Genomic DNA, 18,941 nt, shown 5'->3' with positions numbered 1-18,941 from the left:
TTTTGTTTTACTGTAAGCAGAACTTTACCCCTGCGCTCTGTTATGAGAGACGGTGCTTAATTGATCTTTGATGCTGTAAAGAGCCTGCGAGTCAGCCATCAAAATGGCCATTCACTGTAATTACACCTTCACATTGAGACTGACAGACACACGAGAGAGAGAGAGAGAGAGATGCAACACACACACAAACAATCTTTCTGTAATGTTTCCATCAATATTTCCACAGCACACCCACCCGGATACCCCTCTCTTCTTTCTCTCTCCATCTCTATCTCACTTTGAAATGTGTTGATCTTTGAGGATAGATGTGTGTGTGGAGTCTGGAGGTCTGGTCACAGATGCCTGAGGCTTCATATGCATCCATCAGAAACATGAGCTCTTTCAGTACAGCTACATCCTGTGACCTCTATGACCTCTGCTCATGCTCTGAAGACCATTGTGACCTGTGAGCACAATGCCAGCATTTCATATGGGGATTTGTGTCTTGTATTGGATTTGATTTGCTGTTTTGTCCTCACATTTATACAAAGATCAAATTTAAGTCTTTATATTAAAGGTAATATGGTAATACAACTATACAAATCAGTATGACTTATAAGAGCTTTTTTCTTCAAAATAAATAAATAATTATGTTTAATATTAAAACCAATAAAATGTATTATATTAACTACTTAGTAGTTTTCAGTAGCTTAACTTTAGTTGACAGATTTTGTAATCGACACGGTTGAAGCAAGCATTTTTATTAACTCCCTAAATGGGCACAGTTAATGGCTCATGCCGAAATCTCTAAGTGGTTAAATATCATCAGAAAAATCGGACTGAGTGATGAATAAAGAAAGAAGTTTGCCTTCCAGCTCATGCCTTAAGCATTTGGACAAACATGTTGTGAAACAGCAGCAGTCTGGAGAAGTCAAACAGCTGTTCAGAGTTCTCACGTCAACACTGACTGATAAGAGTATTTGTTCATTCGCCCGTCTGCATCTGTTCCCATGTTTCTCTTAGATAAAACTGTTTAGATTCCTTCTACATGAATAGAGGTTTTCGGTCACTAGTGCCGGTCATGGTCGTTCTCTTAGAGAAAGATAGTTTAATCTCTTTAACTGTAGAATGGACAGGTTTGAGGTCCTGTCCGACATGTGCTTCATTGTACACCGCTCCAATATAGCTCCTGTCTGCACGGAGAGATTTCAATGTAGATGCTTTATGAAGTCTCTCATCTAAAGCTCCTCTAGTTATATGGAGGATGAGCTTTAATCCCACAGGCTTTCACATAAACTTCATTTGATTGAGTTATGGCCTAAAGGGAGTTTCTACTCAATAAAACACAAAGCTCGATGTATGGATTGCTAGTCTTACAAGGTCACGCAGGAAATTTTTTTCAGAAAGTACCTCAGGGGAACATTGATACGCTTGAGAAATTTTCACTCCATCATGGATTTTATTTGAAGATCTTCAAAGATCAGAAAAGTGACATTTTTCGTTGCCCTTACTGCTGCTAAAAAGGTTACAATCGTATTCACTTGGATGTCCTATCTGGTGGACATTGGCCTCCTGGAATGAACCACGGTTAAAGTTCACGGCACTACAGGAAGGACAATACAGTTTTGGTCAGACCTGTAACCTTATCATCATCATCATCAAAAAACTCCTGGAAAACAGGCCAATCTCAACATAACACCAACTGCGACGTTACAGTCGAGATGTACGCACCACTATTAAATTATGCATTAAATTAAGTACAATGTTGTTACAATGCTAAAAAACAAGTTTGACTGCTGAGTTAGCGCTATATGCTAGTTAATGTTATATGCTAGTGTGAAGCAGACATGGGCAGTATTTCAATTAAATGTATTTTAAATACGTATTTAATTACTTTAGTGCATTTTGTAATTTGTATTTTGCAGGTGTGGAAAAAATTTAATTTAGTTTAGGAGTGTATTTAGAGTATTTTAAATACTTTAATACATCACCATAGTAAATGATTTTGCCATATATTCGGTCTGATGTTGGCAATGGCAATGTGCAGGTTAGATCCACGAAAATCACGTGACACTCTGTAGACCTGGCTCCCTTCAAGAAGTGAATGAGTTTTAAACACAGCATTAGTTTTTGGTTCTCAAAACGTTCCCCTGACGTTAGTTTTTGGTTCCCGTAATGTTATTTTCCAAGGTTTGTTTTTGGTTAGCCAGGAAAGTTTTCTTAACAGAAATAGAAAGTTATTTTTAGGTTAGTTAGTTCCCTTAACGTTAGAATAACGGTCTCATACGTTAAGTGTTGTTTTAATGACATGGACCTTGACTTCCATTCTGAAGCAGTCAAGAGACGCTTCTAAACAAGTCAAAAAGTCAAGACACGACCCATTGTCAAAAATTCAGTGTCCATCACTGTAGTTCATCCAAAACAAACCAGAAATGAGACTCAAAGTGTTAAATACTGGAATTATCCTTTAAACTGCAATTCATCGACTGGCCGCTTGAGGCTGGCTCCAAAAGGGAGTCAATTCCCATATACCCCCTTGTTAAAAATAATTAGGAAGTAGAAAATTATATGTTTTGGTCTGTATAGCCCTTCATGACAACTGTGAGGGGGGTGAATTTTTTTGTAACTCCACTGTTTAAATTATATTAAGCTTTAAAGTTCTGCATAATTAAGGGCGTGGCCACTTGAGTGAGGGGTGAACAGCCAATGTGGTCACTAGAATCGAGCTAGGCAGGTGTGGTTTCTGCAACCAGACACCTCAGCTTTACCCACGTCCCACCTCTTTACCCATTTTCGGAAATCCACGAGTAATGCGCGATGACACCCGGCCAAGATGGCGACGGCAGGTAACGCAAACTTTAAGTTTCAAAAACTATCTTCAGAAACCAATGGGTGACGTCACGGACACTACGTCCATCTTTCTTTACAGTCTATGAATAAAACACAAACTTACCACTCAGAAACCTCCATTAACAATCCCCAATCAATTGATATTTCCTCAAATTACGTATCTTCATCTTATACAGGCTTAAGCATATAAGGCCTGTTTACACACACACACACACACACACACACACACACAGAGCTACTGAAAGGAGCTGCTCTATGAAACAGCCAATGAGAGCAGAGCTCAACATTATTATTCATGACCCTTTCAAACAAGGGAACAATAGACCAATTCATTCTAAAGGCAAATCCTAGGGTTGTAAATTGGCATGTATAATCATCTTTTGAGTCATTTTTGCACTTAATAAAGCCACATACCTTCTGATAACAATTTAACATATTATTTCAATGCACCTTTAATAAATATTATGTAATAATGTAAGCTGGTCTGTCTCTTTGCAGTGCAGTTTGACGGTGTGGAAAAGTCCAGAATGTCGCCCACGAAAGACATGAAGTCCCGTCCACTCCAGAGGCACTCTAGCGGCTGCCTGGTCAACACTAAGATGAGTTCACTGGATCACAACGCTGCCGCAGTAGGGGAACGCATAGACCCCTCCATGCCTCTGGAAAGCCAGTTGTGAGTTAAACTGATCATCCAACCTCAAAAACGAACCAATTCGTTTTTATTACATTTTACATTTATGCATTTAGCAGACGCTTTTATCCAGAGTGCATTCAAGGTGCGCATTTTTATTGAGCATGTGTGCATTTCCCTGGAAATCGAAACCACAACCTTTGGCATTACTACCACAATGCTCTAACAATAAATCTACAGTAACACTTTTAGTGATGGTTTATGATTGTCCTGTTTTTTTCAGCTGGTATCACGGAGCAATTAGTCGGACCGATGCCGAGTCTCTGCTGAGGTTGTGTAAAGAGGCCAGTTATCTGGTGAGAAACAGCGAGACCAGCAAAAATGACTACTCCCTGTCACTCAAGTAAGATTATCACACAGTAACACACACTGAGATACATTAACAATGAACTCTGAATTTCAAACATGTGATAATTGATGCTGCATATCCAAAAACATGCAATTAAAGGCATACTGCACCTAAACTATAACAATTTTCACAGTCATCATGTCATTTCTTTGTGTTTCGTGTAGAAAGTTTTACAGGCTTAAAAAGACATGAGGATGGATTTCAATAAATCTTAAAGTAATCTTTTAATAATTAGCAGTGAGATTATTTGATAGTCAAGGTCAAGAGTAGTCAGATGGTGCTTTGCGGTTAGCACATGTTCTGTCACATTGCTGCCATTTACATTTATGCATTTGACAGATGCTCTTACCCAAAGCGACTTACAGTGCATTATAAGGTATACTTTTTTTGTTTTATTTTAGGGGTGTTGATGCCTTTATTTGGGTAGTTATCAGTAGAGAAATGATAGGAATAGGGGCCAGGATCAGCAAAGAACCACAGAGACCGGAATTGAACTTGAGTTGCCTTGAGCGCTATACGTTGGCACACTAACCACAGGGCTATCGTTGGCGACCAAGGTATACATTTGAATCAGCATATGTGTTCCCTGGGTTCGAACTCATGACCTTTTGCACTGCTAATGCAATGCAAACTGCCAACAGAGAACCCCATCTTTATATTTGCGTTTCCCGTCCACTCTCAAATGAAAGCCGCAAAAAGCCCAAAAAAGCACGGTGCCTGTTTTAATACGCGTCACGTCCTTCATCCTTTGCCACGTTTCACAAAAGTAATTTCCACCCTCCCATTTGCTGACGTGTCATTTTGTCTGAAAGCAACCAGAGTCACCTCTTAACCCTTTACACCTCCAAGTGTACCCGTACCTTCATCAAGCCTCTTACTCCGGTAACCTTTTCGCCGCGGTTCACTCGGTGACATGCTGACGCACCGCAATGCCGAGTTTATCCAGACTGACACTTCCTTTCTCTCTCTGACCTGCGGCGGCCCGTCTGCGGCTCTTTTCAGCAGGTGAAAGCCCATGGGAGCAGCAGGGGTTATAGGAGCGTGTGCGGACGGACCTCTGATCCGATTGGTGCGCTCTGACATTTTATCAAGGCAATGTGACCGTGTAGTGACTCGTTCACCTTTATGGCAGTCACCTCACATTAGTTCACAGAGGAGAAACGGGGAGTTAAAGGTGGGGTGGAATATGGAAGTACAATAAGGTGCTGACATTGATATAATGATGAAGATTCCTGGTAGCATGTTTTGATGAAATAAGCCATGAGCGGCCTTGTGATTTTCTATAGGAACAGCATGGGTAAAATTGACACATATGGTAATTATGAACTGTTTTTAAATGGAAAATAAGTGTGTACGGATTCCTCTTTTAGAAGAAAACAGCTGCACATGTAAAATACTGTGCAGTAAATTTCTTATTCGGTCCTAGAGGTCTCTTCATGTTGTGCTAAACCAGACCTGACAGCCATATAGAAACCCAAGTCTTTACACACAGTCAGTCCACAGAGACTCTTACATGCAAACTATTCATGTCAGAGTCCACTGAAATATTAATGGCAATATGAAATGGTCCTAGGTGTGCTCAGCATTACTAATGAGGATTTGGTCTGTGTCCTAATCACTGCTAAAAATAAGAATCCTGCCTGTGTAAAGAAAAGAGATTAATCTGAGGATTACAGGTCAATGATCAATTTTCATTATTTTTTTCAAAGCTATTTTTATTCTTGATCTGAAGTTTCAAACCATAGTGAGCTTTCTGTTTATCACCAACACGGCAGTTAACTTCTTATGCAACATCCAAACAAACAAAAACCACTAGAAATAAAAATGACTTTTTTTGTGTGTTACATCATCCAAGGTACAAAGCATTGAATGGATTTGATAGCCTCTTTCTTGACTAAGCACTTTTGAGACTTTTTTGGTACTGAATGAAATGTAAAGTATTTTAGAGACCCAAAGGTGTATCACTGTAAATACTGTCCAAAGGCCCAAAATTCCCAGCCATGATTTCAAAAAGATGCTACCTTTTGGAGAAGGCTTTTGCGTTGGTTTATGATGATTAAATGAGGTCTCGGTAGGCAGTTTTTGAAACAGAGCATTGTTTCAAAGGCAGATTAGTGGGTCAGAGCAGAGCATAAGTAATATAAATGAGCCCATTCGCTTTAAGATCTTAAACGCCAAAGAAGGGTTAGCAGTTTCCTGGTTTATGGATGGAGAAAGCGAGAAAATGGCTAAAGGGTGTGAAATAAATCTCTTCTGAACAGAGGGAGCATAAAAGTTTATGTATTAACAGCATGCTAATGTGCAACCTCACCAGGACCACAAGCATCGCACAGAAATGGAGAACAAGTCTCTGCTGAAACGCACTCATTGGGCTTGTAATTCAAACATATGCTATAAAACCAGGCTCTCGTCTGCAATTTCTGTTTTTATCATGTGCAATAAAATCATTGGCAGATTATTATTAGCAGCCCTAAAAATTTCCTTTATGTTTACCATCTCAAATCTGAGGTTTAATAAAGATTGTTTTTAGAGACATGTTCTAGACATGTTCAATTTATATAAAAAAATGAAATATATTTTTATGTTAGAGATTTCTGCAAAAAATCAGGTAGTCTATTTATGCAAAATGGTACAAAACACTTAGCCTGGCTTACACCAGACCAGTCTCATAAGTCCCTTTCACACATACAGTCTTTACTGGTAATTTACTGGTAAATTGCAGTTAACATGTCATGTGTGAACAGAACCTTTCCGGTAAATCAGTGCTCCCAATTTACCAGTAAGACAGGTTGTAAGATTACCAGTAATTTAGCCACGTGGAGTCCGTGGCTATCATGTCTTGCCATATCCAAACATCCTTCTTGCATATGAAATTCCCTTTTTTTTAATAAACTTGTGTTCAAAATGACTTCAAACACTATTTAAGGCTGCATTGAAAGTAACTTCGCGTCTGCTGCCGTGTTGGATAAACAAACCTATAAATATGACAATGATATGATATACTATAAATATGACAATTTTCTATAAGTGGCCTAGTCAAAGCTTCATGTAAAGTCAATCACCTTTATTAAAACAGCATATAATGAATTAAATAATTTTAAATAATTAAAGACGAGGTTTTCTTCCATGTTTAAAAATATATAGCTGCACAACATGCAAGCATTTTACGTTTGACCACAGTGTACATTTCTGGCAGAGCTTCTGTTGCAAAAAAGGGTCATATCAGACCATATCGATATAGACATTATTTTCTCATCCTGTATCCCATTCGGAAAAAATACAAAAATATGTCCAAAACTCGATTTACCGCCCACTTCAAAAATATCAAAAAGCATGTGATGTGATCTTCAATAAATACTTGAAGTATCTGTCTTATAAAGTTGGGATGAGTAAGTTGTCACACTTTTCAGACTGAGCACCATACATCACAATGGTATAAATCTCATACCAAATGAAAGAAGAAAATCTTGGGCACATATGTTGTATGCATTATATTTTCATATCTTATCTCATTACGGAGTTGTAGAGTGTTGAATGAGAATGTTCACTTTTGACAATTTGCCCCATCCTGCCGATGGTTGTAAGTTGTCTCACTAGGTTATCTATGTACCTGGTTAAGTACAAACAGTGTGAAACGTGAAATAGATAACCCAGGATTCCTTTAACCTGGAGTTTAGAATAACCTGGGGTTAACTATTTCCAGTATGACTTGCCTCAAAGTCATTGCCCCAAACTGACATGTGTGCTAATGTTGGCTAATCTCAAGGTTAGCTCAACATAACACGTCAGCTACAGTATCAAAAGACACTTTATTGTCTCCTCTATTTTGTGCAAAATAAGAAAATTGTGCTAACGTCAGATTAGAGCGATCTTGACCACATGTGAATACGAAGTTGACTATAGAAGTCGTCACATAAAGTGGCTATTTGATTTTTGAGATAGAGCCTGTATTGTTGGAGTTATGAACAGTGTGACAACTTACCCTTGTGACAACTTAACCCGCTCTCCCCTACATACAGTAGATCAAACTCCACCCACAACAGTTATGGATATGAAGAGTTCAGATGCAAAACCCTCTAATAAGTGCGTCTGACATGTTTTCTTGTAAATTAGCTTTTTTTCAGGCTCTAAGGTTCTAAATGACCTGAAGCCAAAGTATTTGATGAACATATAATACATGCCAAAAGCATTTGGTTAATATCATTATCTTTTTTTTTTTGACGAGGTGGCGTTAAGCAGCTTTTGCATCTGTGTTCCTCATATGTTCATTCACCAAATACAAATGACCTCACATCTAAAAATAGTAAAATCAGTCCCTTCAGAAAAACGTGATTATGCAATCGCATTATTCAATGCATAATCAGCCAAAGTCCGCTTTTTTTTTTCAAAAACGCCGCACTTTCGCAGCATAAATTGCAGATTTCTGTGCGCAACACATGCAGGGCTTGCATGATTTCATAATCCCTGCATGTTTGCACCAAAAATCACATATATCTTAGCAGAAAGTTGAAAAATGTTGAATTTACTCAACACAAGCGCAGCCATGTCCCCTGTTGTCATGGGAACGTTATGAAGTGATGTGATTATGTGACTTGAACATCATTGAAAAGCTGCAAACAGTTGCAACAGTTTTCAATGCATAAAACTGCATAAATATCCTGCATATTCCATCGCATTTTTTTAAGAAAACATGCCGCAAGATCAAGGATTTTTGCCCGCAACAATCACAAAAAAAACTTTTTTATTTTCCAACTAAATTTTCCTCAGGCTATTGAAAGCATGCTTCTGGTAGATCTTAACCCACATTTAACTCAGGATAATCCTTTAAAGATGGCTTTTAAAATATGATAGGAAGAGACATTTAATATCGCAGGTTGCCAAGTGACTTGTGACTCTTTCTCATGCAGTTAATGAGCCACGTGAAAGTTTGCGATATGTATATGCATAAGCACGTATAAATCCTTGAATATTTGAGCTATCGTAAGCCGCAGTGACACCAGATCTATAAAATGAAACGGATCTGTAGAATTAAAGGGAAATGATTTAAAGTATCCAGTGATAAGAGCACAAAGGCAGTGGTGTCCTCCGTAATGCCTGAAAGCCTTTCTCTTTCATCACCAGTCTTTACGTCTTACGCCTTTTGTTCGCGTACAGCTGATACGATAAGTGGAAAATCAAATCTTTTAAAGGTAGACAATAGAAATCCTTTAGTAAAGAAATTTACATATTGATGCTTGTGAGCTTTTAAAGCCGTCTCCTGTAACCTCGGGCCTTTCTCCTTGCGTAGAGGGATGAGGGATTAATCACAAACGCTTTACGGGGGCTTTTAGATGCTTTTAGCAGGTTCTTTTGTGCTAGCAGTCATGCGTAAGGGTCTCTCAGGGGTCCGTGGGAGCAGAAATGTTTTCTCATCTCTCCTAATGATGATGAAAACTCAGATAATGACAGGCAGCTAATCAACCAGAGAGCAATGGGAGCCCTAAACAAAGATGGGTGGACGAGATGGAGGGATTTATTTATATTTAATGATAGCGAACATCGTCTGTTTTATTGCAAGATAGAGGCTTTGTTGATACTTAAGGTTACCTCTCTAATAGCTTGCTGGTGGACTCTTACTTAGATTTATTTACATATTAGTAACGGTTTATTTATATGGTATATCTCTCCCTTTAGTTGTATCATAATTCAAACCTTCTCAACCCATAAGGTTTGTATTGGATGTATGTACACCTTGGCTGTATATGTAGAATGCCTAAAAAATCACATGGTTGGGTTAAAATTGGATAAAAAAAATTTAAAACATCTAACTTAGAAAAATTTGCAATATCTGAACCAACCATGGGTTAAACCAGCCCAACATTACTTCCAGTGTACATTGTCAGTAACTCAGCCACAATGATAAAAATGAAAAATCTGCATTAAAGATAAATAAGTTGATTCAATTTTTAGCCAAATGTATTCCCCCCATATTGTACATTAGACTAAATTTAACATTGCATTTAGGGGTTTACTGTACTCTATACGATTCACTGTGTTATCTCTCACTTTTCATCACGTGGGACACCATTGAGATGGCAGCCTTTACAAATGCAATTAAGTGATAAGTGAAGTGTAGACTGGCCACATTGAAAAATAATGTCTGTTGGGACTCATCTTTGTGTCCATGTGTGCATGTAAGGCTAAAAATCTGAGCCTCAAAGTTGCAGGTTCAGTTACAAACAGCGCTTGTTACAGATTGTCCGCAGTTAATGTGTTGTAAGTCTTGTTGGGTGAAAAGCTTCTGCTAAATGCAAAACAACTCAAATTTTACACTTTTTCTCTGATGTACACTGATGAATATTTTTGATACAGGCATAGCAGTTTATAGTCGAGTACAGCTGAATGGCTTTTCCACTGTTTCTCATTTGGACAGGGGATTACTGTGAGAAGCACTGAGACGTATATAAGTAGATTTGTCCATTTTCTGAAGAAAATGTGAGAAGTGCTTGTCTGTGCAAATGTCGTCACTAAAGGTTTTGCAGGCTTCAGTGTGTTGATGTGTAAATGCTAACCTGTGGCCGGCTGCTTAGACTGATTGGGCTAGTCCTACAAATTAGTCAAATCTAGTTTGTGACCCTTTCTGTGAAGTCCAGGCTAAAGTCTCATAATGTGTGGAAAAAGTTTGATTTCACATTGATTTCAATCATTGACAAGATTTTTGACAGGTTAATACTATATTTTTACAAAATGTTCTTTATATCATCTAGCAGGATTTTATGTACAAAGAAAACATCACAAAAAAAATTACTTGGGTGGGTTTTACAGGCAGAGTCCCATTTTGTCTTCAAGATTGGTAATAGCTTTTTCAGTCAGTTACATATAAAGGTAGATGGTTGCAAAGAAGGTAGTGGTTGCATCCCATCCCTGGATAAAATTCTAATATGACTTGAATTGTTATCTCGCTTAAAGGATTAGTAAATTTTCTTTAAAAAATCCAGATAATGTACTCACCACCATGTCATCCAAAATGTTGATGTCTTTCTTTGTTCAGTCGAGAAGAAATTATGTTTTTTTAGCTCAATTACGTGAGGTCGCGCTGGCGCATCACAGGACCGGAGATAGACGAGAAGTTGTGGTTTAAAAGTGTATATTTTTGTATATATCTTGTCAAAAATGACAATTGTTTCACTAGATAAGACCCTTATGCCTCTTTGAGATCGTTTAGAGTCCTGCAAATAAAACTGCAATTTTAAACTGCATTAAAACTGTTACGTGTTGGGGTCCATTAAAGTCCATTATAATGAGAAAAATCCTGGAATGTTTCCTCAAAAAACATAATTTCTTCTTGACTGAACAAAGAAAGACATCAATATTTTGGATGACATGGTGGGAGTAAATTATCTGACTTTTTTAAAAGTTTTTAAAAAATTTACTAATCCTTTAAGTTTTTTACTTGGGGATTTTTTTTAACTAATTTGGTTAAAATAAACAAAAATCAGTTATTAAGCAAGTGCATAAAATCTACATAATTTTTTTTACTGTAAACTTATACAGTATCATGATTAATAATTTGAGCTTTTGGGTAGGATTTCACGGCCAGTGTGACGTCAACACACAACACATAACACAGTATCTTTATATATAAGTATATTAATTTCTCCTAAGGGTTTTTGTCCTTCTATGAGTTTTTCCCACCGGGTTTTCTCCTAGGGGGGGTTTTCGTCCCAGGGAGAGTCAGTCAACTTTGGCTTAACTTAGCACTTTACTGTATACGTTACATTATTAATACGCTAGCTTGTACGGTTTAACCTTAGCCGTTATATTCTACTACTTATATTATCTATTGATTTTCTGTGTTCTCCTTTACATCTACTCATGTAAGGCTGCTTTGCAACAATTAACAATTGTGAAATGCGCTATATAAATAAAATTGAATTGAATTGAATTGAACACATAAAGCAAGCAGAAATGTAAACGTCTAGGGTTACGTATGTAACTGTTGTTCCCTGAGAAGGGAACGAGACGCTGCGTCTCCCTTGCCATACTTCCTGCGTCCCTGTAATGACGTCTTTGGCAATATTTCAGATAGCGATATACTTCCTGGCTCCCACGTCACCCTGTCTTTGTTGTTAAGCCTTACCATTGGTTGAATTTGATACACACATTAGACGCACTTACCCCTGGAGGCGTCCCCAAAGTGTCACCGCAGTGACGCAGCGCGAGTTCCCTCGAAAGGGAACTGTAACAATGTATCTTAAAAGGTAACACAATGTAACCTTGCTCTCACTTGAAATGTGTCCCCACATTTAGTCCTTGAATTTGAGGGTATTGGACCTGGAAAGTCCTTGAATGGTCCTTGAATTTGAACCTTGAATTTTATGTTTCAAACAGAGATGGTGATAGAGAGGCAAGTTACAGATTAAGCTAAACCCTGTCTTGGAAACTGCCCCTTAATATTTTAAGTACACTAAACATCAACTTTCCTTTAGTTCAAGCAAGTGTAGTCAAATCCAACTTGAGTCCAAGTCAAGACCAAGACCAGAAGTTAAGTTCGAGTCCAGATAAAATGGATGTGGACTCTGTCTTTACCCAGACTCAATCTCTAGTCCAAGTCTTGAGTCGGACTCGAGTTGGACTTCAAGCATCGCAAAGTGCACCGGTTTCCTTTGTCCTTGCCTTTGGTTTGCCACTCGAGACGTTTTTAATTTGCTTTGTATTCACTAATCCAGTGAAAGTAAATTTAAAAGGCTCTACGGTTCAACTCATTAAATCTTGTGGGTCTCCAGCCTTACATTTCACTGCTACACGTGATGTGTTTGCCAATGATACCTCTCAGACTATATACCATAAAGACTGCTGCTGTCTGACAATTAATCAAATGTTGTTTTTTGCCTCCATCTCATTACCTTCTGTTTCTGCTTTTCTGCTCTCTTCTATCTTTGTCTTTACACTCTCTACCTGTCCTCCTTCCAGGAGCAGTCAAGGTTTCATGCATATGAAGCTGTCGCGGACCAAAGATAATAAGTATGTACTGGGCCAGAACAGCTGCCTGTTCGACAGCGTGCCTGAGATCATCCACTTTTACTCCAGTCGCAAACTGCCAATCAAAGGAGCTGAACACATGTCCCTGCTTTACCCGGTGGCCATACGGACACTATAGTAAACATACGGTGTAAAATGTACTGTATCATTTTACAGGAGGACAGCTACGGCAGCCATTCATAAATGCATAACAAACAGAACTGCAGAATGAGGAACACGATCGTCTTTATCATTTTAGGTTTTATAGGCTTGTTATAAAACAGAATGCTTTGGTTAAGCATTTATAAATGGCTGCATAAGACCATCAATAAACTAAAGTGCTACTGAAGTCCCAAAGGCAAAAAGGGAGATTTCTGGAAAGCTTAATTCGTCTCGCCCAAGCTCAATGGACTAATGGAGCAGAACTGACCACAGTACAGAAGAAAATGACTTCTCTGCAGCATTACCTTCTCAAACATGCCCTTCTCCCTGATCCCAGACCTGCTCTTATAGTCTTAGACCTGCACCTCACACTTTATCAATATCATTTCCTCTACTGTTACATACTGTAAAAACTTGACATTGACATCATCATGGAAATATTGATCTGTCTGAATATTTGGATATTGTCTCACAACTGATTTGTTACTGTTTTGTTTATACTGCTTATTTCTAAAAAACAAAACAAAAAAACATAAATTAGGGGTTCCCACAGTCCTAAAAAACCTGAAAAATTAATGGAAATGTTCATGGAGGTGAAATCTTGATGAATTACCATATTTCTTTTACATTACACTAGTTAAGGTCTGGTTTAAAATGTTTAATTCATTTGAATTGTTTCTTTTACAAATTCGTCTAAATGATTCATTTGCATTTCTGTCTTAGTTTCAATGATTCTTAAATATGTATATGTAGTTATCCAAAACGACTGAAAAGGTCATAAAATTCATTGGCTAATAGGTGTGGGAATCCTTTTAGTTGATCCAAGACACTTCAAACACTTTCAAGAAAAAATGGTCAAAATATGTATCCTAGCTATCACCGAAGTTTGCACCTAAAGAGTGCACATTAGTATCTCACATTAGGTACAAATTGGTACATATCTGTACCTTAATGGGAGGACCTTTTAAAAGGGTACAGCAGGGGTTCATATTTTGATCATTCTTTTTTCTAACAGTGTAGTTTCTTTCAATGAAAATAAACAAAAGCAGTCGAATCCTACGTTAATTTCCAGAACCTCATCATCTGGACTGTCATATTGCCTCAATATACAAAGCTAGTTGGGTTTGGTAAAATATTAATGATTGAATATCTTAAAACAATACAGAAAAAGTAAAAACGACTGAAACGATTGGACATTTTCCCAGTTAGATTTACAGTACAAAAACATTGACTGAATTTAACTCCGCGCTGTCTTAGTGAAAATCTGTGACAAAGTTCATACAGACCCTAATAACAAGAATGTGCTAATAAGATAAGTTAAGATTTATGGATGAAAAGAGATGGATGGTGCCATTTAAGTTTACTTGGACAGGGCCGGTATATCAGATAATATAGATCCATGCCACACGTCTTGGTAGTGCATGGACTGAATCGCCCTGTGTTTCTCAAGTATGAAAAAGGACCTTTAAAAAATATGAGTCACTTTATACTCCATCAGAGTTTAGGATGATCTTGAATAAGGGGAATGAAATATGCCTGTATATTGTCTACCTCAGAAAATCAATTTCATTCATCCATCCACTGATCAATAAGGTACAATAACATTGCAGATATGAATTCATTTGATTCTTCCTAATTTTTTAGTTTTAGCTCCTTCACCTGAACACACAATCAAAAGCCGTTCTCTCTCTGTTTTAACCACCATTTCTATGGAAAGTCACACTGTAATTTTGTGATACCCGTGACTTTGTTTGGTTAATGCCTTATACTGTAATGCATGGTTTAAAAAAGACAAATCAAACTGATTTACAACGTTCTGCTCTCAATGAATGTTTTGTGGCTGTAATTTATTATGGAGAAAAGAAATAATACTATTACTGATGTTTTAGTCCTATAGGCAACTAAGACAATGAAGATGTTTTCGGCCAGTGTATGTGTTTGTATGTGTGTGATGCTGGTGTGCCATATATCTGACCTTACTTTTCTTTGAAATCCCCCCCCCAATCTAAAGACTGACACTTGGTACAATGTTTGCCATGGAAACCATTTAAAACAGACTGACCAATCAGATTCAAGCCTTGTCAATGTATCTCCATTTTCCTGGCCCACCCAGTTTTTCTCATTTGTCAGCACCTATCAGTTTCTTTGTGTTGTTATCAGTTTCTGTTTAAACTGTTACACTTATGAGCACAGTTGTGGTACAGACTTTAATTATTTTCCTTTTTTCTTGTGCTTTATATATGAAGTGTGGATGCTTGCTGTTTTCAATGCTGCCACTAAGACTTTATTTTCCTACATTTCCTTTTCAAATGACTTTCTCATGGACATATTGTGTAAAAATCCTAAAAGGAATAGCTCACCCCTAAAATTTGTCATCATTCACTTATTTTGTTCCAAACTGCTATAAAATTGTCAATATAATGTACATCATATTTGGCTTTGTAAGGACCAGGCCAAATTATAAATGAATTGCTGAATAACTTGCTGACCAACATCATTCTCAGATCTTATCTGTGTACAACATAATAGATAATACAAAATGAAACGTCATACAAGTTTGAAACGTCACAAGAGTGTTTGATAACAGAATTATTTTTTTTTTTTTTTGTGAACTGTTCCTTTAAATGTTATTTGCACCAAGTCTGTATAAAGATATAAAATCTCCCAGACCCACGTTGCACATCATTGCATTATGCTGAAATGTGAAACTATTAATGCTCTTGATTGTTAATCGCCTCTTCCAGTAATTCCATAATTATTCACACGAACGCGAAAAAACAACAGCTCTCAACTGCTCCATATCCAATTCGCTCGATCCCAAGGGTTCAATGAAGAGGAGAGCATCATGCAGTATATGTGTCTTTCCCCGGAAATGCATTCGTGTTGTAGAGACAGACCCAGAGGAGAGAGCTCTCAGAGACATGATGGCTTTTTTAGATGGGCCGGTGCAGATGTCTCGCAACAGAAACATGCTGCCTTAAGCTTTAAAAAGAACGAGTCCTGGACTTTATGTGTGTTTTTTTTTTGGAGGAGAAGGGAATCATTTTGGCCTAAATCAGAGGGAAGATGAATGTACAGTATGTATGAAAGACCCTCGACTATTCATAAAAGCTGTTAGGAGATGAATGAGGTGTGTGCACTATATGACCCAGAAGATCATTTGTGTTTTATGAATTATCGCTTTGCTAACTGTTAATACAGATGGCCCCAGAAAGGATTCGGGGACATTTGTGACCCTGCCTGTGAAAACCTAGCCCAAGTCTTTTCAATCATATAATGTAAATAACTTTTGGTGAAAAATAACCTTGATATCTTTAATATTGACTAAGATTAAAGTTAATGATTTGATGCATTGATGCACAGAATCTCTAAAAGACTTTAGCTTGGCTTTCACAGACAGTGTCACCTTTTTGCGTAAAAAAAAAGCAAGAGGCATTTATTATAAAGATGGCACAAGCAAAGTGTCATTCCACAAAAAATATATTTGGTAAATACATTTGCTGCTTAAAATGTAAGCATGCAATATCCATCTCCTGGTTAGCATATGTTAGTGGAATATATCCGTAAATTAAAAGACTTCATATATTTTTTACTGTGCACTAAGTTAAAATCATTATTGTTAAATTATTTGTTAGTTATTTTGCTAATTTGATCTTTTGCTATTTAATTTCATTTTCATGCGAGTCTCCAAGAAAGTCTGAATATTATCTGAAGAGATTGTAGGTTAACATTTCTATTTATTGCAGGCAAAGAGACACGTGATCAGACATTTTAAGACAGATGTTTAGAAAAGAGAGATTAAGAAGAAACCAAAAGGAAATGGGAAGCCATGAAACACTGAAAGATTCAGAAAGTTGAATGAAGGACAGAAGATTAAAATTAATGGGTAGAAGACCAAGAGAGAAAGATATGAGGGAGGAGAGACCAAATCTCTGTTGGTTTCATTGTTTGTCAGCCTACATGCTTCATTTCCACTTCACACAGTCTCTAGATCTGCTTCTGTATTTCTCAATGCGTGTTGACAAGCATCCTAACAAAGAAGATGTGTGAATGTGTGCTGCCAGTTTCCATTGACCCAACCGAGTCTGTATCAGGCTCCTCTGTGTGTGTGTGTGTGTGTGTGTGTGTGTGTGTGTGTGTGTGTGTGTGTGTGTGTGTGTGTGTGTGTGTGTGTCTTCTGCTGTACCTGTTGTGTCTTAGGTGGTTTTATTTTTATATGTTTGAGATTTGTGTGATCTGCTTAAAATGGTGTACATTTTCTTCCCGTGTATGCACTAACATGACATCTGTACAGAACCTCTTCGCCAAATGTATATACTGAATGTAATGTTTAGGGACGTAGAGGCTTTGACATTCTGACAAATAAAGTTTATTGGTCTAACTTAGCCAGGTGTGCTTTGTATCTGGGGACATAAACAGCTCGTATCAATCTCAGTTCATTAACTTTCTATGTGTGTGGTTTATTTATTATTTTATGTGTACCTTTTGGAATTTCATGGTTTTCTTAACCAGCTATTTATATGGGTTCATCTATTTTTTTTACACTGTCATTTTGAATTTTTAAAGGGTGTTCGATAAAGACATGAAAGATCAGATTTTTTGTGTTATTATTTTTGACACATTATGTTTGTCAATACCCTTAACTTAGATGAAGAACAAATCACATTTATGACGACAAATTTATTCAAAAAACCATGAAAGTGGCTTTTTCTTGTCACTGTATATTCAATATAACAAACAATTAGTGCTGGGCAAAGATTAATCGCGATTAATCGCATACAAAATAAAAGTGATTTTGGCATAATATATGAATATGTGCTGTGTGTAATTATTATGTATAAATAAATACACACACATTCATGTATGTATTTAAGAAACATTTACATGTTTATATATATTTATTTATATTTTTATATATTCTATATTAAATATAAATTTAAAAAATGTATATATAAGTAAAACAATTCTGAAATGAATATATGAATGTGTGTGTGGTTAAATATACATAATAATTAGACACAGTACACGCACATATATTATGCCAAAAATCACTTTTATTTTGTATGCGATTAATCGCGATTAATCTTTGTCCAGCACTACAAACAATAAAACATTATATGGGTATTGGAGGTTTTTTAAACATCGGGTTTTTAGGTTAAATGTATGTTTATGGATAAAGTGTGTTTCTGGTGCTTAATGTCTTTAAAGCTATTTACACTAAGAGGAGATATACACTAACAATGATGTTATTTCTGTAATTCTCTCAGACTTCCTCACATAAGCTGTAGTCTAAAGCCACACTAATTCAATCTTAGACATGTTTGTGACTTTCACACTACTATTCATGTTATACAACCAGCTGTTGTTTTATTGAGGGTGTGTTGTCACATTTTGTGAATGAAAAGAAAAAACAATTTACAGTAAAAAAATATCACTAGACTGTACAAAACATAACGTTGATTCAACCTAAAATTTTAATGCAACCAGGTAACTCACGTTAATTTAACTTAAAAGTATTAGTTTACATCATTGTACACAACTTTTGTTTGAATTAACTAATATTTTAGGTCGAATTGACCTACATTTTAAATCAACCAGGTAAATGACTCTTTTTAAGTTAAACCAACAAATCTTTTTTACAGTGTATTCTTAGAAGTTATTAACTCAAAAATGTCAATTCTTTTCACAGAAAGCTACAGTATTGTGTGCACTGTAAAAAAGCACCTGAAATGTAGTGCATGGAGCATTTTATAACAGTTGCACGGTGCCGTCATGATTATTTTTTGTTGTACTGTATGCAGAGGTGTACATTTTCTGCTTAACAGGTTTGAACGTCATGAGGGCGAGTAAAAGATTATCATGAGTAAATGTTTCTTTAAGATCTTGAGATAGATGTGTTCATCCCTCTAT

At 36.9% G+C, this 18,941-nt stretch overlaps 1 protein-coding gene across 4 annotated transcripts in view; it reads left to right on the top strand.

The window, feature by feature from the left end:
* The window catches only part of LOC129418871 (SH2 domain-containing adapter protein F), a 133,745-nt gene extending 116,329 nt beyond the window's left edge, over window positions 1-17,416 (top strand). For all 4 annotated transcript variants that reach the window (XM_055173814.2, XM_055173815.2, XM_055173816.2 and 1 more), the window contains 3 exons: window positions 3,328-3,502; window positions 3,744-3,863; window positions 12,822-17,416. In XM_055173814.2, coding sequence (XP_055029789.2) covers window positions 3,328-3,502; window positions 3,744-3,863; window positions 12,822-13,008 — 482 coding nt within the window. In that variant the 3' untranslated portion in view covers window positions 13,009-17,416. The remainder of the gene's footprint in view (window positions 1-3,327; window positions 3,503-3,743; window positions 3,864-12,821) is intronic.
* Window positions 17,417-18,941: the final 1,525 nt, after the last annotated feature.

This window comes from Misgurnus anguillicaudatus, chromosome 15 (genome assembly GCF_027580225.2).
Source record: "Misgurnus anguillicaudatus chromosome 15, ASM2758022v2, whole genome shotgun sequence".
NCBI classification, from domain to species: Eukaryota; Metazoa; Chordata; class Actinopteri; order Cypriniformes; family Cobitidae; genus Misgurnus; species Misgurnus anguillicaudatus.
The sequence above is the reverse complement of the archived record's forward strand: the minus strand, read 5'-3'. Positions and strand labels throughout refer to the sequence as shown.